Source organism: Pan troglodytes, chromosome 12, assembly GCF_028858775.2.
Source record: "Pan troglodytes isolate AG18354 chromosome 12, NHGRI_mPanTro3-v2.0_pri, whole genome shotgun sequence".
Lineage (NCBI taxonomy): Eukaryota > Metazoa > Chordata > Mammalia > Primates > Hominidae > Pan > Pan troglodytes.
Window position 1 is genome coordinate 19,894,968 of NC_072410.2, and position 27,008 is coordinate 19,921,975.

A 27,008-nucleotide genomic window follows, 5' to 3' on the forward strand; every position below is an offset into this window, starting at 1 on the left:
TTAGTGACAACCTTGTTCTGTAGGCAACGAGACCACCTTCTAGTCATACTCACTTACTCTCTGCAGTGCTTCAAGCTGTTACCAATGTTTTCACATACCAAGCCTCCCTCATCTCACTGAATTTGTTGATCTTTGAAAGAAGTGTTTCCACTATCTGGATTGGGTCAGACATCATCTTGCTAGCAGGATCAGCCAAATGATATTAGCCTGCTCTTGCTCCCAGCATCTTCTATGCCATTGAACAGCTCACACCATGCCCCAGGCAGCAATGGCTCTCCGTCCCACTTTGGGATCTTGCATTCTTCACTGCCCCCTGAGCCTTTAAAGTTTCCACTACTTCACCATCCCTAGTTCTACTTCTACTAAAGTTAAAGGTTCATTCTTACATTTAAAGAATCATGGACTTTAAAGAATAGAAATAAATGTGAGGTAACCTCACCCAAATGAGGAAACTGAATAACATGTTGATGAAGTGAGTTGCCCAAGGCCATGGCACTAGTCAGCGGCACAGCTGATGTCGGGAATTCTGTCCAAGGGTGATGCTTTCCCTATTTCAAGTCTGAGTATTGCCCGATGACTAGCTATTTGTGTTGATATGATAACCTAAGTGTTTCAAGACCATGCCAACCTGCTTTCCAAAACAAGCTTAAGGTTAATTTGCACAGCTCCTTTGTGATCTAACTGAAGGAGAGACAAGTAAAGAAGTTATAGACACCATGCCATTTCCCCTTCTTCTTGGCTGGCAGCCACTTCCATCAGGACTACTACCACCTGCTAAAAGGAAACAAAAATGCACCACCAATTCTGTTGTTGAGCTGGGGAGATTTTCTCCTTTATAGACAATGCCATCATGAATTATTTGTGTCTCCTACCCTCCAATTTGACCTTCAAGCCTTTTCTTCAACTCCCTTAACAAAGGGAACAATAATGAAAACAAGTTTCTTTATGAGGAGTTTGGAAGAGCTAAGAGACCAAGACATGCAAGGATGGCTGGAAGAAAGAATTCACTCAGGGGAAACCCTTGACTCTGAGGAGTCCTGATCCACTGGGGCAGAGACTGTGGGAGTGGTGGCTGCAATATCAGAGGCATTTGAGAGACAGCCTTGGGTCACACTCAACTCATTTCTGCTCATCAACAGGTGGTTGTCTTGAAGGAGCACCCGTACATACATCTATGCCCCAAGGCAATGATCTACCTCCCTGTCCTTGGAGGTGTTCAGGCTTGGATATGTGAGAGAAAAGGCTTCTTGGACAGAGGCGGCACTCCATGAGTACAAATGCTCTGTGGTTTTGTGATGGGTTTTTCACAGTAATGATTTCGAGTATTGTTACTGACATTGAAAGCTGCCATATCAGTAACCATCCCCCATCACAACATCTGTACACACTTCGGATGTGTGTAATTTCTCATGCCAATTAAGGGGCTATTGTTTTTCCAATCTCTAGTTTGGAATCCATTTTTAACCTTATTTTTGTTTTTCTTCAGAAGTCAATGGCAGTCTTCTTTTGTAAGGATCAGCTGAGCACGTTATAGACTAAAAGAAAAAAAAAGAAAAACCATCAAAATATATGGTATTATCATTGTGGTTGTTTATTAACTTGGGAGAAAAGTGGGGAAACAATACACGTATTGACAGGAAGTGATCCCTTTGAAAATTTAAGTATATTTGCTTTAAAAATACAAATAATAAAACCACCCAAGATATCATGCCAAATGCCACCAACAACAAATTAAAAGCTTTATACCTTCACACTACAAATTTTAAAAGCCTCAATATTTAGGTGCAGGGAAACCATAGCTATGTAAATTTAAGACACAGACACCTGATCAGTACATACAAACATATATTTTTGTATCCACAGAAACTTATATGTGAAAAAGAAAATCACACATGCAAACGCATTGGCTGCTTCCAAAAACTTGGCCCTGAAAGTTGACTATATTTTGCCATCGGCAGATGTTGTTGTTGTTTTTATCATTGGAGACGATGGTATTTTTACACATTTCAGAAAGGATCGCTGAAATCACGAATGCTTTTTAAAACACGCTGAAAGTGATCATTTACATTCAGGGTCCAAAACAAGGTGCACGTAGGAGCCGGCATCGTATCTTGGCACTTTAATGAGATGTCCTTTTTTCTTCTTCCCTAAACAAATGCAGAATGATGTGTGATTCCCTTTTCAAGCCAGGTCACCTTTAAGAGCCCAGGGATGGCCGTCACCACTGAATTGCTAGCCGGCCCTTGCCAGAGATGTCTGCCCGTGCAAAACCTGTGACAAAGGACTGAAATGACAGCTCTCTGACTCACTCCTACATTGTGTTTGTTTAGGAAGGCCCTAGAAATTGTATTTCACCAACCACATTCGCTATCAACACACAATTATCTGGCTTAATCATGTGGAACAGTGGCAAATTCACCTGGGGCTTAAGAACTAATGACATTCTCGTCTGAGCTGCTTTAGTGAAATGGCCTAGCACCTGAAGCAGGAACAGCGAGATTGCTCAAGAAAATTTGGTTTTCTGTTTTCATTTCACAGCATAGGGCCTCTGCTCAAATCAACAAACACTCCTGATTAAATAGCTGTGGTAGTCGACTTCTTCGCACTCGCGTGCGTGGCTCTGAATGTACATCGAGCACCCCCACCTTTACAGGAAAAGAATTGTCTGTGACTTGTTGGCGATGCATTGTCTTTTTGATGGGGGGAAGTAAGTAAATAAATTGGCATCGAATAATTTTGGTATGATCACAGTTATTAGTGTGGACGACCCCTCTATGGCTGAAGACAAGTCTGAGACAGGAGCCCCCTCGATGCAGTAATATGCTCAGGTATATATTTTCATTTCCTCTCTCCGTCTGCGGCGAGGGCATTAAGATTCCGCTTACTCCTGAAAATTCCAGCCCCTTCCTCGGCCTTAAACCCCCAATGTGCAAGGGCTTTGTGGAGTCACTGCTGACTCTGCCGCTAAATCCCAAGGAGGGGAGAGGCCAATTTTCAAAAGCTGGCAGTGGCAAGAAATTGAGTGTTCAGACTTCCAAATGCTTCAAAGAGAGTGTCAGGTGCAGTGTTCTCCCTGAAAGGCTGCAGGAGAAATGGCCTTCATTTATCAGAATAATGATGTATTTTCATTAGTATGCAAAGGCCGAGCAGAATAGTGTACCAAATTTCTGGTATCTTTCTTGGTGTGCACACTACACCAAATGTCCTTGTATTTATTATTTAAAAAAATTTTTGTTTTATCCCTCTTGTTAGCATGGACCATGGGGCTCAAAGCTGATAAGCAGAACTGCAGAATGTTTTAACTTTTCGCTAAGTTATTTGGTATTACTGCTAGCACTGATGCTGAGCTTCTCGTATCAGAGCTCCAAAGCCTGCTGTTTAGAGAACATTGGGAAGTCCTTAGGTTTCTTCTGTCAGCCCTGCCTCTAGCTCATCTGCCTCTCATCTCTTTCTGCCTCTCATCTCACCACTTCTGACTGTCCCTATCACTGCCACTACCCTCCGCCCCCAATAAGTTTGCAGAAATACACAGACTGAGTTAAAAGTACTCAGGGCAGAAGCAGTAATAAACCCAAAGCAGTAAGATTCAAAAAAATGAAACAATAAGAGAAACTCAGTAAAGGTTAAGAATTGGTAAAACTCTAAAAATTCATCATCAAACAGGCTTAAATATTACTGTTTTTTCTTTTTTAAAAAAAGAAGGGGCATTTTATGGGAAAGTGTTTTTGATACTCGACAAGCTAAAGGTGTGTGTGTGTGTGTGTGTGTGTGTGTGTTTTAGGTTGAGCTCCAAAATTAAACTGCTTTATAATAAAATGCCTAATGGCACAAACAGTGGCACAGAAGGATCCAGAGTGGGTACATTTGCTGCACTATTTCTCACCAGCCAAGTGAAATTCATGTGGCTCCTTGGTATAGAGACTCATGATATCACTGTTTCAATTGCTCTGAGACAAAGTGTAATCAGCCTTCATTGTGCAGTTCACATAAAGTTACCACGCACTAATCACAAACAGGGCATGGATACTGATCATTGATTGTAACAGGCAGCTCCCAACTTCATCAGAAAAGGGGTCATGATATAGTCCGAATACAATAAATTACGAAAGATTTCTCATAAGAAGTAGGCATTTACAGAAGAGATAAGAAGTAGTTTACATGTGAAGAATTGGAGCTCAGATAGGAAATATCATTAATTCAAAATCAGTTAGCTATGAGAAGCTTGTCTTCAACCTGCATCAGTACCTTTTCAAGTACTTATATGAAGTTTCCAAAGTGCAAAGCCCCTACAAAAATCTAAAACCATATTCTTCCAAAATACTACATATCCGGAAGTCTCTTGTCTTGCTAGACAGTTCGATACTTTGTTGTATCTGCATCTGTTTTAGATCCAGTCTGCTCCCCAGAGTTTTTTTCCCAACTGTCCTTTTACCCATCGATTCAAAATGTTGATGTACCTTTATTCATCACCCACTAAAGGAAAATATGGATTAACAAGACACATTCTGCCATTAAGTAGACCACAGTGTGGAGGTTGCAGGGGAATCGAAAAATAAAACTCCTAAGTTTTATAGTATGTACTGTTGCCTTATGATTATAGAGAGATATGCAAAGGCTTAATGAGCAGAAATGAAAAAGATTACTTTTTTCTATTCCAGAAGAAAATGCAGAAAATTTCCACAAGAACAAAAATAATATGATATCTAAACAGAGTCTTCAAATAGTATTAAGAGTTTTGTTTTCATTTCTCTGAGAGAAAGGACAGGAAAAGTGCATTTCAAATGGAAAGTGAATAGCATTTCAGTGAATAGCATTCATTCACTTATTCATTCATTTATTCACTCAATCATAATTGCTGTTGCTCTAGACACTGAAAATACAATACTGGAGGGAAATGATACGATCCATATTCTTGTGGACTGGAAGTCTACCAGGAAAGACATAAAATTATCAAATAATTACATAGCTACAAATAGGGCTGAGTGGCATAAAGAGAAAGAGCAGGGGGCTATAAGGCCCAGGAACAGGGACACAGTTCCAAGCACAGCCAGGACTCTCAGAGCAAGTGAGCGTAAGCTCAGACCTGAGGGAGGAAAATGAGGAGGCACACACACACAGTGGTGAGCGTTCTAGGCAGAGCGGGGAGGAATCTCCTTCTGAGAGCTGTTACTCTGATGCCTAAACCAGTTAAATCCTGACTGTGGCTGATGAGTTCAAACCTCTGCCCCAAAAAGGATAAAACCAAGTCAACAGCCCACTTTACAGAATTCTGCTTGACTCTTCTCTCACACCTCTTGTATGCATCCACTTCTAGCTGGGTGGAAAAAAAAGGAAAAAACCCAAATCTTATGATAAAATAATAAAAGCAATTCAGTGGAAAAAAAATCTCTTGAAAGGTCTGGTTTTCTTTGGCATTACCACACTATCTCTTTCCCTCTCCTACAAGGTCCTGCAGCCACAGTGATCTTCCCTACTGCCTCAGAGTGAAAAGTTTCCATCATCTCCCACAGCAAGCTGAATTATACATCCTATCTGATCATTCAGACCTACATGAAGTATTTATCTAAGAAAAACAAAATAAACACTTCATCTCTTTCTTCCCTAGATGTAAACCTTCTACTTTGCTCTATAATCCACAAATTTCCAAAATAATCTCATGATTTCTAATTAACTATGATAAAGTAATACCCACATTAATTTATTATTAAAAAGGACACCATTACCATCTAACCTTAGCAGCCTATTTTAAGTTTCAAAAGGAAAATAGCATTCATGAGCTGTACACCAAGTAAAGACCATCAGGTAAATAGTGGGAATCATTTATAAATGGTACAAAGGGAGAGAATCAATTCTCAACGAGGTAGAAAAACTAGGGACTGAGAATGTACAGAAATCTAGACTCTACTCAGCTGCTGGCCAGCTGTGCAACCTGGTATAATCCTCTTAAGTTCTCTGGGTTTTGTTGGCCTCAGATTCTCCATTAAATGAAGATGGGCCCTTGTTTTCCAATCTACTTGGGTAATGGAAAAACAAATGAGCTTCCATGGTTTAAAAAAATACTTTTCAAATTATGAAACTAAATACATCTAAACTTAGTATTCTGTCATTACAAATGAGGTCCCTTAGATCATCAAAGGATGATAAGAAAAAGCTTCAGCAGCCTAGTGGGAGCAAAGCTCCTCATGAGTAAAAAGAGATAGGCACAAAATATTGCACAGTGCTATGAACAAACCCACTGTTGGCTTATAAACCATTCTCTTCATGAATTCTCTGTAAGAGACCCGGTATGTATTCCAAAATAGCCTCTTCCCTTTTACCAAAAAATCCCTCTGCCACTTGCTACAAATTGTAAACACCGAACTGACAAAATGTTTTTGGCAAAAGTTTCTAACCAGGAGATTATAAGAGTGCATTGCAATCTGTAAATAGTAATCAGTCTGGCATAGCTTAAAGGATGACATTTGAAGCTGGATTCATAGGCCTTGAATGCCATGGAAGGAATTCAGGCAATAACTTTGAGAAGGCTGTTAAAATTTGCCAGATGTTATCACCCAGGTTGCTTGTTAAGAAGAGCTGAGGTGACCCACTGACTCTGTTCCCGGAGACTCTGATTTAATAGATAGGGAAGAGATTCTAAGGATCTGGACATTTAACAAGCACCCCAGGTGATTTTTGCTATCAGGCAGGGTTGAGAAACACCACCATGGGCCTTGATGAGCCGCTGAAGAGCTGTAAGCAGGAGATTGGCACCATCCATCTACACTAAAAGCCAATTTACAAATGCCGTCATCTGGAGAGCTTCAGACTTTAGGAGCCTGACTTCTTGGAATTGGCAAAGGAGCTGCTAAAAATCCCACTGCTCAAGCCAGAACACCCGAGGCCAATCACAACAGAACCTCTGGAGACAGGATCCAGGCACAGCATGTTTGTTATTTTATTTTATTGGATTGTATTTTGGATTCAGGGGTACATGTGCAAGTTTGCTACATGGGTATAGTGGCCGATGCTAGAGTTTGGGCTTCAGGGAACACATCATCCAAATAGTGAACATAGTACCCATTGTTTTGCAACACTGGCCCCTCCCTTCCTCCTCCCTTTTGGAGTGCCCAACGTTTACTGTGTCCATCTTTCTGTCTAGGCAGGCACAGTGTTTTTAAAGCTCTCCATGTGTTTTCAGTGTGCAGCCGGGTTTGAGAACTGAGAGCATACTGAGTATAGCTGTCTCTGACTCCTTACCAAACAGGATGGCTGTCCATCCTAGGGACCTGGGGTCAGATAAGGAATAGTCAAACCTCACTGGATTAGCTGTGTCACTTGCTTTATTTTTCTTCATTGAATTTATCATTACCTAACACTTTAATATACTTTAGCAATACTCAAAACCCACACATATATACTCCCAAAGGAAAATACACACACACAATCTCCCCTTCTAGAATGTGTGTTTCATTAGACCAGGGACTTCGGAATAGTAGTTCTTAGTAGATTGATCATGCATGTATATTACATATATAGTTTCAATTATCAGGAAAGGGGAGCAAATATCATTAGCCAGTGCAATCTTAACAAAGCTTATAGATTTTTCAAGACAAAAATAAAGAAGAAAGTAAGTATTAAGATTTTGTGGGCAATGGTAATGAAGAGAGAGATGTTATATGCAAAGGCAGAAACGGTCCAAAATACGAGCCTAATATTAGTAATAAAATGGGCATATTGGTAATGAATTCACCACTCCTTAAAGGGAAAAATTCTCATGGATAGCCAATCATTATTATTTTTTATTACAAAGTCATTTAAATAACACAAAGATTTAACTACATCTAAACTCTATACTCACAACCTCCTGTACCTTTATTCAACTTGACTCAGGCACGAACAAAACCACCAATCGATAAACTTGTATTTAACAAATTAGTGTGACACAAGATATCTTGCAGAAACAAAAATGCTAATTTCGCATTTATTTCTACATTTAGTCGTATTTGTGTTTTTATTTTTGAGTTGTCTCCTTTTTTAACTTTTTAAGCATAATGGAACATTATCTGAATCACTGTTGTTGAAATATTGGTATTTTCTGTTTGAACAATAAATTTATATTTTCCTTAACTTTAACTATCAAATATATTTAATACTGCACCTCAAAATAAGATATTGACAAAATGTAAAATGGCAGTTTAGTCAAGCTCTTCAATGTGTAACAACTATGATATTAACAATAAATATAAATTGTTTTCTGCAGAGATTGGATGTCCTTCCACAGTAAGTGCTGCTAACCACAGCTTTCTTTGAGAGCAACATAAGAACTCAGGTTACCAAGGGCATGATAGTAGATAACATTTGTGTTTAGGTGTTTGTATTTATAGACAGATAAACATGAAAAAAGAGATGAAAGTACTATAAAAGGCCAATAGTAGTTATGTCCAAGTAGTGAGGTTATAGATCAATTGGAATTTTGCTTTTGTTTTCAAAATAAATATGCATTAGTTGATTTATGAAAAGCTTTTTTTTTACTGTATAGCCCATTATTAAGTGAGGGGTTTCAGAAAGTTGCATATGGTATGAACTAATTCTTTGAGGAAAATGATACAAATGGATTTCAATGTATTGATAAATATCTGTATGTGCATGTATTAAAAATTTAACTATAACTCTCCTTGGGTGATGAGATTACAGATGGGTTTTCTAAGTGCTCGTCTTTGTGCCTTTATGCATAGGGTAGGTACCTATGAATGTGGCTGCCAATGATTCCCACCAGCCAGGTGTCAGGCCCTGTGATCTGCCACCCTTGACAATGAGCAAGACACTGATTTGCTTCTAACAGAATACAGCAAATATGATGGAATGTCACTTTCAAGATTAGGTTTTAAAAAGACTTGCTTCCTTCTCAAGCTCTGTCATGCTCTTTCTTGGAACACTTGTCTTGGGGAAGCCAACTGTCATGTTGTGAGTCTGTGTGGTGAGGGACCAGGGGCGAGAGAACTTATAAACAAATTCACACTCTCCTTCCCATACCCCTCTCCAGTAGAGTCTTCAGATGAGACCACTGTCCCAGCTGTCAGCTTGGCTACAGCTTCAGGAGAGACCTTGAATAAGACATACCTAGCTAAGCTGTACCCAGATTCCTGACCTAAGAAACATTCAGGTAATAAATGTTATTCTTTGTAGACACTAAATTTGGGGGTAATTTGTTATGTGGCAATAGATAACTAGTTTTCTATATTAAAAAATTAACATAAATTTATAATCAGAGTTTTGGTTGATCGGTTGGTTTCCTCTTTCCTTGTTTTCTGCCTTCCTTTCTCCTTTTTTTTCCCCAGAATGATATGGCTGAGTAGGATTACTCAGTGGCTTTTGATAACACTGCATTCAAATGACTTGTCCTATTGTTCTGATTTCTATTGGACCCACGTTTTTCATTTTCTATGGTAAGCCATTGTTAGAATATACACTATTGCACTTATTAAATAGATGGACTATATAAAGAAGTCCCTTGTGCTCTGAAAACACTTCCTATGGACTGACATTGCCCCACTTTCCTCTTAAAGCTATCATTCAAGTGGCTCTGATTTTTGCCTTGAGATACCTTGTCATAAAGATACAGCAGCAATTTCTTACCAAGTAACACAATTAATGGATTAGGTTCACCTCAAAACACTAAATAATATATCTGTTCCTTACTCTAGTCAGAGACACAAAAATTGGAATCTTAAAGATGAAGAGGAAATGATGGAAAACGAGAGGAGAACCATGTGATTAGACATCTAAATGGAGGTATGCAAGCATGTCCCATCATGAACAGCAGCAAGCGCCACTTCCCGCACAGAAGCTACTGTATACACAGCACTTATCACTGATCCCAGATTCCATATGACATGTCTGAATCAGGAATAATATGGTAATTTTCACAGTTACAGAGTGGAAAATCTTTATGGCGTAGCAGCAGAATGTGTCTTTATTTCACATTTTAAGAATCGTGCCACAGGATGGAAGTAAAAACATTTTGAATAGATGTAGGCGAGCTTCCGAATTCAGGCCTCAGAAGCTACACAGCTTTTTGATAGAAAATACTCTTCCTGTTCATCAGGGTTGCTAGCCTATGGTGAGCTTAATTAAAATCAATGGAGAAAAAAATTGAATACTGAGAAGCACTATTGGGGCTCATGAGATGTAAATGAGTCAAAATACGAAATACTCAAATAACCTTGGGTCATGGACTTAGTTTAGTGATCACCTTATTGATCTATTGAAAACCAACTCTCTTCTCTTGCTCTCTTGTGCTATCTCAGATGGAACTGGAAGTTGATAAAGCTTCCATTTTGGAGCGAGAATTCCTGCTTTTTTTAGCCCATACTGTCCCCACCCTCCATCCACCTCCTGTGCTGTTTCTCTATTAGCAGTTTTTACACCATCTCTGTTGCTCTTTTATTCACATCTACATAGCAAAAAGAATATCAGCTGTCTAGAGGAAAAGCTTGTGTCTGCTAGTGGCCTGGAACAGAATATGCCTCTTGATTTCAAATATGAGAGAAACGTACATTTCTTCCTTTTATCTCATTTGAGCACAACAATATTATATTTTATGCACGTGTAACTAGAGGTCAGAAAGGAGTAAACTGAACCCCAAGTGCACTCAATTCAATGTGATCAATATTCCTTTATTTTAAAGGCATTCATAAAATAGCAAATGCGCAATTTATGAAAACAGCCAAATTATTCACCCCTCCCTCTAACCATGCCTTTTGGCATGTCACTTTGAATTTCCTCCTACAAAAGCAGAGTATATTCTTCTACCCCGTCTATTTTGTTTGGACCAATAGAGTAGAGAGGAAGTGGCAGTTCCAGGCCAAGACCTTAGAAGCCTGCAGGTTTCTCACTCTTACAACTCTGCCATCAATGGGGACACACTCAGACTGGGCTGCTGGAGAAACACAGACACATGGAGCACAGCTAACCTGCCCTATTTGTCTAAGTGGAAGCCATCGTCGATCATGCAACAGCTGATCCCCAGACCCCAAGCCCAACCAAGAACAGCAGAACCATTTACCCAACCCCCAGCTGACCCCAGATGGAACTGTGGGAGTTGATAAAGCTTCCAGTTTTATCTATGTCTAATCACATGGTCCTCCTCTTGTTTTCCATCATTTCCTGTTCATCTTTAAGGTTCCAGTTTTTGTGTCTCTGCCTGGAGTTAGGAACAGATATATTATTTAGTGTTTTGAAGTGAACCTAATCCATTAATTGTGTTACTTGGTAAGAAATTGCATATATTGCATATAAACAATAAATGTTTTTTGTTGAATGCCATTGAAGGTATTGTGGCTTTGTTACACAGTATTATAACGGCACTAGATAACTGATAAAGCAGTTTCAGTGTCTATCCTCATTAAAAATAAGACGTATTGTGGAGTGTAATTTGGGACGTAAATTAGAGTATAAGCATTGTAAGTGCATGTGTGTGTGTGTATGAAATAGAGAGAAAGTGCACAGTCAATGTTTTTGCATGTGAATGACTAAAACCACATTTATTTCTTCAGTCTCAAAATGACACTGGATAACTCACCCAAAGAACACTATTCATTCACTCACTCACTTCATTATCCATTACCTAGCTAACAACATATTAGATATCAGGGATATAAAGGCAAATAGGCTGTGATCATTGCTCTTGAAGAATCTTTTGTATACTTGACGATACATTAGAAAATACACTATGATGGAATGACGGCTCTACCTTCTCTCTCTTATAACTTATAAACATGAGCCAATGTTTCACTACAGCTAATAGTTACTAGAGGTTGTAAGTACTACCTTCTTTTTAATTGTCTATTAAAAATTTGTCTAAACTTTTCTTTTAAAAAGTCAATTTGTTTATTCCTCAGTCCGTAATGTTACACCTCAAGGTAAGACTCCCTTTCAAATCTGAAACTCTTGACATTGGCAGTATAGAAAAATAAAGTACATGTCGCACAGTGGGTGCCAGAGACCTATATTATGTCCTACTGTTGGTTACAGAATTTTCAATATTTCCTTATCCTTTTCACTCATATGAACTGCAGCTTATAGCAGTGGTAATCATTTCCTGTGTTTGAAAAAGAGATGAAAGCATTCATGGATGAAAGCAAGTTGGATTTAATCTCCTTCTCTCTCATCCAGTGCACTGTACTGATCATTTTCCAAAAAAACAAGACTTAAGCTCATTTTTGTCATGACAAAACTAGTTTCATAATAATCAGATGGCAATTCCTAGTGTACACAATTCTAATATAATTACCAGGAGGAAATGTAGAGGGAGTTGCAGGTTTGAGATAAAGAAAAGCCTGTGAATTTTGAATTAATGTCTCAGACTCTCTTATTTGTGCAAGTAATCAATCTTTCAGGGAGTAGAATAGTAATTCTTTGTGGAAAAAAATGACAAGAGTCAGAGGAAGAAAGAAGATAATCTGAGTTCCATTCGGTACACAGCAGGTCAGCTCTGATTGACAAAGCTCATCACAAAACTATAGCTCACGGAGTAATCCCAGTAGCAGAGTCTCATTTGCAGCCGAAGCAGTGTTAATGACATGTTTAACAGCTGCTTGTTGAAGTTTGGAATCTGCATTAACCCGCAGAGCAGTGAACAGAGAAATGAGGGAAAGTATTGAAATCAAGCCTTCATTATTCTGACAGCCCAGGTGAAAGGGTGCCCAGAGGTTGTGGAGAGGTGGATAGGAGGGTCTGGAAGGTGGAGGGTTCAATTGCATGTAAGGACCGTCTTGGAGATGACAGGGTCTGATCAATAAACAGAGGACTACAAAAGCAAACTGACGTGTTCAACTCAGAGACAATGAGACAAGGAAGTCAGGCAACCAGAATGGGACAATAACTTGGACACCAAATGTTATGCAGGCATTACAGTCGCTAAAGATCAACTCAATATTAATGCAGCAGTGGAGTTTGTTCCATGGAGAAGATCAAGTGATGCCATGGCTTTAGGCTTCTTTACCCCTAGAAATCTTATTTTGTCATCCCAGCTCAAAAAGCAAAGGGGCATATGTATCACAGTGTATTTTCTAGACTACTTATAATAGTCTATGTTGAATTCAATTAAATGAACTACCAAACAGAGTTTCTTTAAATGCAACTCTTTATATTGGTCTCTTTTTGTTTCCATGGAAGTATATCTCTGGCTTTTCCATTGGCTGAGGGCATCGGTTGCTGAGGGAGAAGAATGAGAACACGAAGGAGTTGTCAGGGGATTTGGGGCAAATCCTAACTTCTTCACACTTTTTAAAAGTAGCCTTAGGCAGCTTGTGCAAATGCCTTGAGCTTCAGTGTCCTTATCTGTAAAAAGAGAGTAATAACACCCACTTTATAGGGTTGTCGTAAAGAATAAAGTAAAATATGTAAATCCCCCAGCACAAGTACACGCTTCATAAAACATCGGCATTATTTACTAGAGATGGCCACCATCAGTGGGTAAGTGTGGCGGATCTGCCAAAAGTACTTCATTGGTATAAATTGGTATAAAAATCTCACAAAAACCTGACTTTGGGTAGAATTTTAGCTGCATGTTACCAATGCATTTTTTTTTTCTACTTTGTTCACGGAGCTGTGTCAGATACCTAAAAACCATGGCTGGCACAGGATAGGCACTCAGAAAATATTGTGGGTGAGTATACCTGCTGTAGGAATCTGAAGAGTCTTTTTCTATACTGTATTTTGCTTCTATGGAGGCCTTTCTTCATTAAGAAGAAGAATGCTGGAACTCCTGAATTATAGGATCTTGGAGCTCATTTCATCAACCCTTTCATTCTGCACGTGAAGAACCAAGGCCGAGGGAGAGGCTGACTTGCTTTAGGCAAAGCAAACCATGAATGAAGGTTTCACAATCTTATGGTATTTCATAAGTCATAATGTGTTCCAGCCCTTCTTTTCCCTTAACACAGACACTAGGCAATGAATTTCCATGGCAGTTTCAGTCATTGAACGGGCCTGCTCACAAGGTATTCTTTCTTTAGCTTCAAGTTATTTTACCCTTCAGATCCTCTAGGTTCTCCTATGTCAAATGAGAAGGTTGGAGAAGAAACTTTTGTTTTGCGCTGTTTTCTGTAAAACTTGGTGGTTTGGGGGAAGTCCTACACAGGAACGCTGTAAACTCACTTTCCATCCTTGGATTCCCATTTAAAATAGAGCACTTCTTTTTAAAAATATTATATATACCAGATTCTACATAAGATTTATTTACGATTAGAAACAGTTTCTTCAGTTAAATGACAACTGACTAGATGATCTCTGGGATACCTTCCCTCCTGTCTATTATGAGAGTGGAAAAAGTGAGGCCAACCCACTGGGAACTCATTTATTTTTATTACAACATTCACCAACTTTTCCTTCCCAAAGGATAAGGGGCCCAACAAAGCAAGCAGGAGGGAGAAGGGAGAGGGGGAGAAAGAGGACAAGAAGGAAGAACAAGAAAGCCACCACTAGTAAGAGGAAGAAAGCAAAAGATTCACTAACACTTTCAAATTCTTTTGGTCCACGTATTTCTGTACCCATCATCTTAATCTTCCCAAAAGTTCTATAATGCAAGTAGCAAAGGCATTATTTCCATTTGTCTGGGAGAAACCAAAATACTAGAGGCTAAATTAATGCCCAGGGCTCTGTGTGCCATCAGTGCTGGAAGTATGGGAATAGAATGCCCATCTTGAATTCTTTCTACATTGTACACTGATTAAAGCAAGATAACATCACGTCATTCGGGCTGCTTCCTTAAGGCCAATGTGTCTTATGTTTGGAAAACAAGAGTGGTCCAATGGCTTACACCTTTGAGGTCTCAGAATACAGACAAACATCTCTCTTTCCACACAGATCGTGCCATGTGTCTGAAATAGCCAAACCCTTCACAGAACTCATTGCCACCAACACCGCACGCATTTTTCTACTTTGCAGCTAGGTAGCAAGTTATCTGTTTCAGATTAATTACCTGGCCATGAGGCCAATAAACAGTTAATGTGAGGTCAGGCACAGTGGCTCACACCTGTAATCCCAGCACTTTGGGAGGCCAAGGCGGGAGGATCACCTGAGATCACGAGTTCAAATCAGCCTGGCCAACATGGTGAAACCTTGTCTGTACTAAAAATACAAAAATTAGCCAGGCATGGTGGCAGCCACCTGTAATCCCAGCTACTTGGGAGGCTGAGGCAGGAGAATCACTTGAACCCAGGAGATGGAGGTTGCAGTGAGCTGAGATTGTGCCATTGTACTCCAGCCTGGGCAAAAAGAGCAAAACTCCGTTTCAAAACAAACAGAAAAACAAACAACATTTAACATAGCAGAGGTATTATACTCAATTTCGTTTCCTTCATCTGGTGCAAATGAAGATAATTGGATATTATTGAAATTTTGAGGTGTGTCAGGTGTTTAGAGCATGGACCCCCTATCTCTGGTTTTGTGACATTCTGGGATTTCCCCCCTCACACCTACCCCCACAACTCTCGGCCCACCCACAGAACCTCAAAGCCTTTTTGAAATTCTTCAAATGTTTTCAAATGCAAATGGTTTTAATTTACTTTTTGCATACATCTACATATATGTTGGTGTAAAAATAAATATTCATTTTATAAATATACCTACCTATGTGTTTTTAAATATACATATGGTGGTCACATGCCTTAGTTCTTCCTAAAATCCTAATTCAGACAGCCACTTTGGAGACATGGGGAAGTTTTGGGGTCTCTCTTGCTTCCTTCTGCTCTAATACAGTGCTTCCCCATTAATTATGGTTTGCCCCAGCACCTCCCATGCTCAGACTTAAAGTGTGATGCCTTCCTTCTCCCCCACTTGGTATTAATAATAATGATAATACCTACAGGTTATTCAGCACTTGCTATATGTGAGGTACCACATTGGTTGTTTTATAAACATTATCTCTTATGATCTTCCCAATACTGAGAATTTCTCCTATTATCTGTCTTTTATAAAAAGAAACTAGTTTAGGGGTTAAATAAAAGTCTAAGGACACATAAATACTAAGAGAAATGATTTGTATTCAAACCTAGGACTAGTTTTCCCTAAAATCTACAATATTAACCATTAAATTGTGTGCCCTGGGTCCCACTTTCTAAGGTGTTCCTATGTATGAATGTGATCTTCATTCCACAAATCTTTGCCGAATGTCTCCTCTGTGCCAGGCACCCTTCTAACATGTCAGATACCACAGTGGGTGAAACTGACAAAAGTGCCTGTGTTCAGGGAGCTCACACTCCAGTGATGAACACAATAACCACAAAAGAAGAAGAGGAGTAATCTGACACCGTTCTTATTTTACAAATGATTGTGGTGGAGACAATTACAAAGCAGGGGAGACTTGCCTTTTATTGTAGCCCCCCTGGAAGCCTCATGCTTGGTTAAAGAGAATGGCTTATAAAGAAGGGCAGGGTTGAAGTGGATGTTAGGGACATGGGGGTGCGTAAGGCACATTGGCAGTTAGGCTCTGGGTTTCCAAGGGAGCTCACTAAATCATACTTGCCAGCAATCAGCTTCTTACACAATTCTTGCCAAAAATAATGGTCCTACTTCAAAACTATGAAAATCACTCTTTTTAAGGGATAATTCACCATCAGATGAGAATTTGATAGCATATTAGAGTGCATTGGCTGGTTTAGGATACAGATTACATAAACGGGGTATTTGATGGGCACTGTGAAAGCGTATGTGAATGATGTGATTTGGCTCCGTGTCCCCACCCAAATCTCAACTTGAGTTGTAATCCCCATGTGTCAAGGAAGAGACTTGGTCGGAGGTGGCTGGATCATGGGGGTGATTTCCCCCATGCTGTTCTCATGATAGGGAGTTCTCATGAGATCTGATACTTTTATAAGTGTTTGGCAGTTCTTTCTTCCTCTCTCTCCCTCCTGCCATCTTGTGAAGAAGGTGATTGCTTCCCTTTTGCCTTCCACCATAATTGTAAGTTTCCTGAGGCCTCCCCAGTCAAGCGGAACTGTGAGTCAATTAAATGTCTTTCCTTTATAAATTACCCAGTCTCTGGTATTCTTTATAGTGGTGAAAATGGACTAATACAGTAAATTGGTACCAGTAGAGTGGGGTGGTGCTATAAAGAGAACCTGAAAATGTGGAAGCTACATTGGAACTGGGTAATGGACAGAGACTGGAAAACTTTGGAGGGTGCAGAAGAAGACAGAAAGATGTGGAAAAATTTGGATCTTCTTAGAGACTTGTTGAATGGTTTTGACCAAAATGCTGATAGTAATATGGACAATGAAGTTCAGGCTGAGATGGTCTCAGATGGAGATGAGGAAATTTTGGGGAACTGGAGCAAAGTTCACTCTTGCTATGTTTTAGCAAAGAAGCTGGCAGCATTTTCCCCCTGCCCTAGAGATCTTTGGAACTTTGAACTTGAAAGAGATTATCTAAAATTTGAACTTATATTTAAAAGGGAAGCAAAATATAAAAGTTTGTAAAATTTGCAGCCTAACAATGTGACAGAAAAGAAAGATCCATTTTCTGAAAAGAAATTCAAGCTGGCTGAAGAAATTTGCATAAGTAATGAGGAGTCAAATGTTCATCACCAAGACAATGGGGAAAATGTCCCCAGAACATGTCAGAGGTCTTCACAGCCCCTCTCATGACAGGCCCACAGCCCTAGGAGGGAAAAATGATTTTGTGGGCCGGGCCCAGGGCCCCACTGCTTTGTGCAGCCTCAGGACTTGGTGCCCCACATCCCAGCCTTTCCAGCTCCAGCCATGGCTAAAAGAGGCCAAGGCATAGCTCGGGCCATGGCTTCAGAGTGTGCAAACCCCAAATCTTGACAGTTTACATAAGGTTTTGGGCCTTTGGGTGCACAGAAGACAAGAGTTGAGTTTTGGGAAGCTCCAGCTAGGTTTCAGAGGATGCAAGGAAACACCTAGATGTCTGGGCAGAAGTCTGCTGCAGGGATGGAGCCCCCATGGAGAACCTCTGCTAGGGCAGTGCAGAAGGGAAATGTGGGGTTGGAGCTGTCACACACAGTCCCCACTGGATTACTGCCTAGTGGAGCTATAAGAAGAGGGTCACCATCCTCCAAACTCCAGAATGATAGATCCACCAACAGCTGGCACTCTGTGCCTGGAAATGCCACTGGCACTCAATGCCAGCCAGTGAAAACAGCTGTGGGGGCTATACCCTTCAGAGCCACAGAGGCAGAGCTGCCCAAGGCCTTAGGAGCCCATCTCTTGTATCAGTGTGACCTACATGTGAGACACGGCGTCAAAGGAGATCATTTCAGAGCTTTAAGATTTAAGACTGTCCCACTGGATTTTCGACTTGCACGGGACCTGTAGCCCCTTTGCTTCATCCAACTTCCTCCATTTGGAATGTCAGCATTTACCCAATGCCTGTACCCCCATTGTATCTTGAAAGTAGCTAACTTGCTTTTGATTTTACAGGCTCATAGGAGGAAGGAAGTTCCCTTGTCTCAAATAAAACTTTGGACTGTGAACATTTGAGTTCATGCTGAAATTAGTTAAGACTTTGGGGGATTGTTGAGAAGGCAAGATTGGTTTTGAAATGCAAAAAGGACATGAGATTTGAGAGGGGCCAGAAAGAGAATCATATGGTTTGGCCCTGCGTCCCCACCCAAATCTCATCTCAAATTGTAATCCCCATTCATCAAGGAAGGGATCTGGTGGGAGGTGACTGGATCATGGGGATGGTTTCCCCCATGCTGTTCTCATGATAGGGAATTCTCATGAGATCTCATGTATTTTATGAGTGTTTGGCAGCTCCTCCTTCCTCCCTTTCCCTCCTGCTGCCTTGCGAAGAAGGTGCTGGTTTCCCCTTTGCCTTCCACCATGATTGTAAGTTTCCTGAGGCCTACCCAGCCATGTGAAACTGTGAGTCAATTAAACCACTTTCCTTTATAAATTACTCAGTCTCGGGTATTTTTTATAGCAGTGTGAACGCAGACTAATACAGTGAGAAAAATGCAGAGGACACTAAGGCGAAATGCCAGTTACCACTGAGACCTGGGCAGAAGACCATAGAGATCTGGTAACCTGTGGGGTTCCTCCCAAGGGCATGCAGAAGATGTGGTAACTGAATAGGTTAAGAAAGCACATGAGACTTCTGTATTTGAGACACATTAGTAGTGTAGATACAACCCAAGCTCTTCTACATGTCCCATTCCTTTAATTACCAATAGACTTAAAAAGCTGATTTGTTAAAAGTTTGATGCTTTGATATGTATTTTAACATAAAAAAGTTGCTTTGAAAGAAGTGTTATTTTATTTAACCTAGGGAGTTATTTCCAAAATGTAGTTATGAGGGTCTACCAGGAAGTAAAAATATTCAGAGGATGGGCACAGGGCATGCTCACATAAAATCATACTTAATATTTTTAATGAGGGTTCAAAGTAGGATAATACTATTTTTTTAATCACAGAAATATTTTCTCATAAAATGGGACAAAAATAAACTCCACATTTTGACCTCATTTTCATTAAAATTCATATCTTTGGTACTGTCTTTATAGTTATAAAATAAAACTCATCATGAGAGATTAGTAAAAAAAAAAAAAAAAAAGTCAAGGAAGAGCTATTAACAAAATAATGTCCAGCTCTCTGCCTTCCAGGCATATCATAGGATTTCACTTTCCTGCCTACTGTGAAGTAAGCCATGACTGTGTGGTATGATTCAGCACATTCCCATCCCTATGCCGCAATAATCCTGGGAGGAAATATGGAGGAGTCACCTGGGTCCTACTGACTCCAAAAAGCTCAGCCCCTAGCTGACTCACAATGCACATGCTGTGTAAGTGAAATATCATCTTTTGTTGGATTAAGGCACAAGAAATGTGAGGGCTATTTGTTACCGTAGCACATTTTTATGGTTAATACTGAGTGTTAACTTGATTGGATAGAAGGATACAAAGTATTGATCCTGGGTGTGTCTGTGAGGGTGTTGCCAAAAAAGATTAACAATTGAGTCAGTGGGCTGCGGAAGGTAGATCCACTGTTAATCTGGGGGGCACAATTTAATCAGCTGCCAGCAAATATAAAGTAGGCAGAAAAATGTGAAAATGAGAGATTGGCCTAGCCTCCCAGCCTATATCTTTCTCCCATCCTGGATGCTTCCTGCCCTCAAACATCAGACATTCTTCAGTTTTTGGACTCGGACTGGTTCTCCTTGCTCCTCAGCTTGCAGATAGCCTATTGCGGGACCTTGTGATCATGTAAGTTAATACTTAATGAACTCCCCTTTATATATAAATACTTAATCCTTAATAAACTCCTCTATATATTTATATAACTTATATCATATATATGGTATCTATATTATATATAGATATACAATAATATATATATGATATTAGTTCTGTTTCTCTAGAGAACCTCGACTAATACAGATTTTGGTACCAGGAGTGGTTTTAGAGAAATGGAATATTAAAGATGGAGTTCTTTAATTGGTTTCAGGGTTTCTGGAGTTTGCCACTTAATATTATTAGACCTAAAAATGCTAAGGACTCTACTTGTAATAGTATGGAGAACACTGATAGTCCTTGGTATGAAGTGTTTAGAGAGTTATGCAAAATAAATGCATTTGACACTCCTGATTACTGCTTGTGAGAGTCAAGCAGTTTAGTGACACTTTACATAATACCTTCGGCCATATGTGGAGAACCAAGGAACATAATGAAGCTGGTTGGTTGCTCCTAAGTTCAGGGGACAAAGTGTTGAAAGCAAATGATGAACTCAGAGATTCTGTCTCCTGGCTTCAGAAGCAGATACTGAGCCTCAAATCTGCTAAGATTGTCCTGAGTGAAATTCTTATCTCCTATAGAGAAAGAGATGAAATTGTGCAAAAACAAACACAAGCTCTTATCATGTGAGTGGCTGACCTGCAATGAAAGATGCATCCACAGCCTCACCAGGTGTCTACTGTTAAAGTGAGGGCATTGATTGGAAAAGAATGGGACACTGCAACTTGCAATTGGGACATGTGGGAGGACCCTGATGAAGCTGGGGACGCTGAGTTTGTAAACTCTGATGGACCTTTTTTGCCAAAAGGAACAGCTTCCCCATCCCCAGTAGTGACAACTTCCTCTCCCTGACCCATGCTGACGTCAGCCTTTTCACCTTTGTCTGAGGAGATAAACCCTGGGCTGCCTGAGGCAGTAGTGATGGCCTTTCCTGAGGCAGTTGTCAGGCATGATAATGTTGATTCTCCTCAGGAGCCACCCCCCACACCGCTGTTTGCTTCTAGACCTATAACTAGACTAAAGTCCCAGAGGGCCCCTAGACGTAAGGTTGAGAGTGTGACCCATGAAGAGGTGCACTATGCTCGAAAAGAACTGTTTGAGCTCTCAAATTTATATAAACAGAAATCCAGAGAACAGGCATGGGAATGGATATTAAGGGTATGGGATAATGGTTGAAGGAACATAGAGTTGGATCAGGCTGAACTTATTGATTTGGGCTCACTAAGTAGGACCCTGTTTTTAATGCTTCAGCTTGGGGAGTTAAGAAAGGTTCTAATAGTTTATTTGCTTGGTTAGCTGAAATGTGGATTAAAAGATGGTCCACTGTGAGTGAGCTGGAAATGCCTGATCTCCCTTGGTTTAACGTAGAGGAAGGGATCCAAAGGCTTAGGGAGATTGGAATGGTGGGATGAATTAGTCACTTTAGACCTCCTCATCCCAGCTGGGAGGGTCCGAAGATATACCCTTGACCAATGACTTGCAAAATAGATTTGTGAGGACAGCACCTGCATCTTTGAAGAGGCTTGTAATTGTTCCTCTTTGTATGTCAGATCTAACGGAGTGAACTGCAGTCACACAACTACAAAATTGAAATATAGTGGGGATAATTGCATGCTGAGGTGGCAGGGGCCAAGTGGTGGCAATCAACTATCAAAGGCAAGCTAGGCATAACTACTGTAATGGACAGCAGAGGCAAAGCGGCAATCAGAATAGTCTGACTTGTGCAGAGCTCTGGAATTGGCTAATTAATCACGGTGTTCCTAGAAGTGAAATTGATAGGAACCCTACTGCATTCCTACTTAATTTATACAAGCAGAAAGCTTCTAGGTCGAATTATAAAAACAGAGAATCACAGCCCCTCGAACAATTTCCAGTTTACAGACCCAGAACCCCTTGAATGAATGGGAGGCTGCGTCTCATTAAAGAAGGACCCCACTACATTACCAACAATTTATGCAGTTAATCTTTCTCCCATCCTTCCCCAAGAAGATCTCCAGCCATTTATCAGGGTAACTGTGCATTGGGGAATGCGAAATGATCAGACATTTTGGATACTGCTGTATACTGGATCTGAGGTGACATTGATTCCAGGGGACCCAAAATGTCATTGTGGCCCTCCAATTATTAAAGTAGGGGATTATGGAGGTCAGGTAATAGAGTTTTAGCTCAGGACCAACTTATGGTGGGTCCAGTGGGTCCCCAGACTCATCCTGTGGTCATTTCCCCAGTGCCAGGATGCATAATTTGCATAGACATACTTAGCAGCTGGCAGGACCCCTCATCGGCTCCCTGACTGGTAAGGTGAGGGCTATTATGGTGGGAAAGGCCAAATGGAAGCCATTAGAGCTGCCTTTACCTACAAAATAGTAAATCAAAACAAATAAAAAACAATATGGCATCCCTGGAAGGATTGCAGAGATTAGCACCACCATTAAGAACTTGAAAGATGCAGGGGTGGTGATTCTTATCACATCTCCATTCACCTCTCACATTTGGCCTGTGCAGAAGACAGATGCATCTTGAAGAATTACAGTGGATTATTCTAAGCTTATCCAAGTGGTGACTCCAATTGCAGCTGCTGTACCAGATGTGGTTTCATTGCTTGAGCAAATAAATACATCTGCTGGTACCTTGCATGCAGCCATTGACTTGGCAAGTTCCTTTTTCTCCACTCCTGTCCATAAGTTCCACCAGAAGCAACTTGCCTTCAGCTGGCAAGGTCAGCAATATACCTTTGCTGTCCTACCTCAGGGGTATATCAACTCTTCAGCTTTGTGTCAAAATCTTATTTGGAGAGATCTTCAACACTTTTCACTTCCACAAGATATCACACTAGTCCATTACATTGATGACATTATGCTGATTGGATCCAGTGAGCAAGAAGTAGCAAACACACTGGACTTATTTGTGCGACATTTGCATGCCAGAGGATGGGAAATAAATCCTACTAAAATTCGGGGAACTTGTACCTCAGTAGAATTTCTAGGGGTCCAGTGGTGTGGGGTCTGTCAAAATATTACTTCTAAGGTGAAGGATAAGTTGCTTCATTTTGTCCCTCCTACAACCAAGAAAGAGGCACACACCTAGTGGCCCTATTTGGATTTTGGAGGCAACACATTCCTCAGTTGGGTGTGTTACTCCAGCCCATTTATTGAGTGACCCAAAAGGCTGCCAGTTTTGAGTAGAGTGCATAACAGGAGAAGGCTCTGCAACAGGTCCAAGCTGCTGTGCAAGCTGCTCTGCCACTTGGGCCATAAGACCCAGCAGATCCAACGGTGCTTGAGGTGTCAGTGGCAAATAGGGATGCTTTTTGGAGCCTTTGGCAGGCTCCAATAGGTGAATCACAGTGGAGGCCTCTAGAATTTTGGAGCAAGGCCCTGTCATCTTCTGCAAATAACTACTCTCCTTTTGAGATACAGCTCTTGGCCTGTTACTGGGCTTTGGTGGAAACTGAACGTTTGACTATGGATCATCAACTCACCAATGTGACCCGAACTGCCTATCATGAACTGGGTGTTTTGGACCCATCTAGCCATAAAGTGGGTCATGCACAGCAGCACTCCATCATCCAATGGAAGTGGTATATATGTAATTGGGCTCGAGCAGGTCCTGAATGCAAAAGAAAGTTACATAAGGAAGTGGCTCAAATGCCCATGGTCTCCACTCTTGCCATCCTGACTTCTCTCCCCCAGCCTGCACCGATGGCCTCATTGGGAATTCCCTGTGATCAATTGACAGAGGAAAAGAAGACAAGGGCCTGGTTCATAGATGGTGCTGCACGATATGCAGGCATCACCTGAAAGTGGACAGCTGCAGCACTACAGCCCTTTCTAGGACATCACTGAAGGAGAGTGGTGAAGGGAAGCCTTCTCAGTGGGCAGAACTTCAAGCAGTGCACCTGGTCATGCACTTTACATGGAAGGAAAGATAGACAGATGTACAGTTATATGCGAATTAATGGTCTGTAGCCCATGGTTTGGCTGGATGGTCAGGGACTTGGAAGAAGCATGATTGGAAAATTGGTGACAAAGAACTTTAAGGGAGAGGTATGTGGATGGAATGCTCTGAGTCATCAAAAACCGTGAAGATATTGATATCCCATGTGAGTGCTCACAAATGGGTGACCTCAGCAGAGGAGGATTTTTAAAAATCAAGTGGATAGGATGACCCATTCTGTGAATATCACTCAGCCTCTTTCCCCTGTCACTCCTGTCATCCCCCAGCGGGCCCATGAACAAAGTGGCCATGGTGGCAGGGATGGAGGTTACACATGGGCTGAGCAACATGGACTTCCACTCACCAAGGCTGACCTGTCCACAGCCACTGCTGAGTGCCTAGAGCCGAGACCAACACTGAGCCCTCACATGGCACTATTTCTCAGGGTAATCAGTCAGCTACCTGTTGGCAGGTTGATTATATTGGACCTCCTCCATCACAGAAAGGGAAGAGGTTTGTCCTCACTGGAATAGACACTTACTCCAAATATGGATTTGCCTATCCTGCATGCAAAGCTTCTTCCAAGACTACCATTCGTGGACTCACAAAATGCCCTGTCCCCCATCATGGTATTCCACACAGCATTGCCTCTGACCAAAGCACTCACTTTATGGCTAAAGAAGTGCAGCAGTGGGCTCATGCTCATGGAATTCACTGGCCTTACCATGTTCTCCATCATCCTGAAGCAGCTGGATTGATAGAATGTTGGAATGGCCTTTTGAAGTCACAATTACAATGGCAGCTAGGTGACGATACTTTGCAGGGCTGGGGCAAAGTTCTCCAGAAAGCCATGTATGCTCTGAATCAGTGTCCAATATATGGTACTCTTTCTCCCATAGCCAGGATTCACGGGTCCAGGAATCAAGGGGTGGACGTGGAAGTGGCACCACTCACCATCACCCCTAGTGATCCACTAGCAAAATTTTTGCTTCCTGTGCCTGCAACATTACGTTCTGCTGGCCTAGAGGTCTTAGTTTCAGAGGGAGGAACACTGCCACCAGGAGACACAACAACAATCCCATTACATTGGAAGTTAAGATTGCCACCTGGACACTTTGGGCTCCTCCTATCTTTAAGTCAACAGGCTAAGAAGGGAGTTACCATGTTGGCTGGGGTGACATGCCCTGTGATTAAGGTCAATGGGAAACTACAACAGCCCAATTCAGGCAGGACTACAAATGGCCCAGACCCTTCAGGAATGAAGGTTTGTGTCACTCCACCAGGAAAAATAAAAACCATGACCTGCTAAGGTGCTTGCTGAAGGCAAACGGAATACAGAATGGGTAGTAGAGGAAGGTAGTCATCAATACCAGCTATGACCACGTGACCAGCTGCAGAAATGGGGACTGTAATTGTCACGAGTATTTCCTCTTCCATTTGTTTAAAACAGATTTGTGCATGTATACACTTGTACTAAGAAAATATCTTCATTTAATTATCTTTTTCTTTTATCATATGACATAAGATTTATTGACTTCATATCAGCATTTAAGTATTGTTAACTCTATGTAGTAGTATTTGTGTTGGAGATTGGTGCATTTATGGTTGTATGAAGGATAGTTGTATTATGTTAGGTATAATTATGACCTTATTATTGTCTTTATTTGAAGATTATGTATGATCTCATGAGATGTGTATGGGTTAAAGTTGCCAAGGGATGGACTGGTGATGGTTAATACTGAGTGTCAACTTGATTGGATTGAAGGATACAAAGGACTGATCCTGGGTGTGTCTGTGAGGGTGTTGCCAAAAAAATTAACATTTGAGTCAGTGGGCGGGGAAAGTAGATCCACCCTTAATCTGGTGGGCACAATCTAATCAGCTGCCAGCGCATATAAAGCAGGCAGAAAAATGTGAACATGAGAGACTGGCCTAGCCTCCCAGCCTACACTTTTCTCCCACGCTGGATGCTTCCTGCCCTTGAACATTGGACTCCAAGTTCTTCAGTTTTGGGACTTGGACTGGCTCTCCTTGCTCCTCAGCTTGCAGACAGCCTATTGTGGGACCTGGTGATCATGTAAGTTAATACCTAAGAAGCTCATTGGTATTAACTTACATGATCACAAGAGAAATACAGGCAGCTGAGAATTTGTTATATATATATATACACACACACACATATACACACATATGTATATAAATATATATATGTGTGTGTGTGTATATATATATATCTTTGTTCTGTCTCTCTATAAAACCCTGACTAATACAAGCACCCTAGCCCACTCTGACTGATTCAGCTGAGAAGTACCATACACTCTTGAAGTCCAAGAGTCAACACACAAGAAACTATGCAAGGTTTCATGGCTTCAGTGTTGGCTTTATTCCTCTGCTGTAGTGATTATTCCAAGTGGGAGATTAGCAGTTAGTGCAGAGACTCTGTAGCCCTCAAAATACAGATTCAGAAAGCTCATTTTATAGCTCACATTAATACACCTGCTATGTGTTCCTGAATCCCACTTCATCCTTCCACCCCTGAGACATCAATATTGTGGCAGAATGTCTAGCCCTACTTTCAAAACAGTACATAAAGTTGTATTTGATCACTTCTTTCTACATTAGCAACCAATTAATGATAATGAATTTAACCTTGCACGCTGCCTCCTACTCTTCTATACTTTATTGTTGAGAAATGGGGAAATGCAAACAGAAGAGAAATGTAGGCGGCTGAGAATTTGTAGGAAGCTGAGCAGGCTGGATTTAAAATCATGGGTTTTAGAAACATGAATGTAAGCTTTTATTTCCATTCTCTATATATAGCTCAATAAAATAGAGGGAA

General features: G+C 40.9%; 1 protein-coding gene and 1 long non-coding RNA gene across 3 annotated transcripts in view; both read right to left on the reverse strand.

The window, feature by feature from the left end:
• TMEM182 (transmembrane protein 182) overlaps positions 1 to 27,008 on the reverse strand; it is a 250,522-nt gene that overhangs the window by 51,584 nt on the left and 171,930 nt on the right. The window contains exon 5 of one of the 2 annotated variants that reach the window (XM_024354609.3): positions 2,021 to 2,147. The exons of the other annotated variant lie outside the window; for it this stretch is intronic. Coding sequence (XP_024210377.1) covers positions 2,059 to 2,147 — 89 coding nt within the window. The 3' untranslated portion in view covers positions 2,021 to 2,058. Of the gene's footprint in view, positions 1 to 2,020; positions 2,148 to 27,008 lie in introns of those variants that run through there. 2 annotated transcript variants of the gene reach the window in all.
• LOC129143183 (uncharacterized) lies at positions 23,325 to 24,937 on the reverse strand. The gene is made up of 2 exons (XR_008546323.2): positions 24,894 to 24,937; positions 23,325 to 23,842 (listed from the first exon to the last, which is right to left on the reverse strand). It is a non-coding gene; the product is annotated as an uncharacterized LOC129143183 (long non-coding RNA).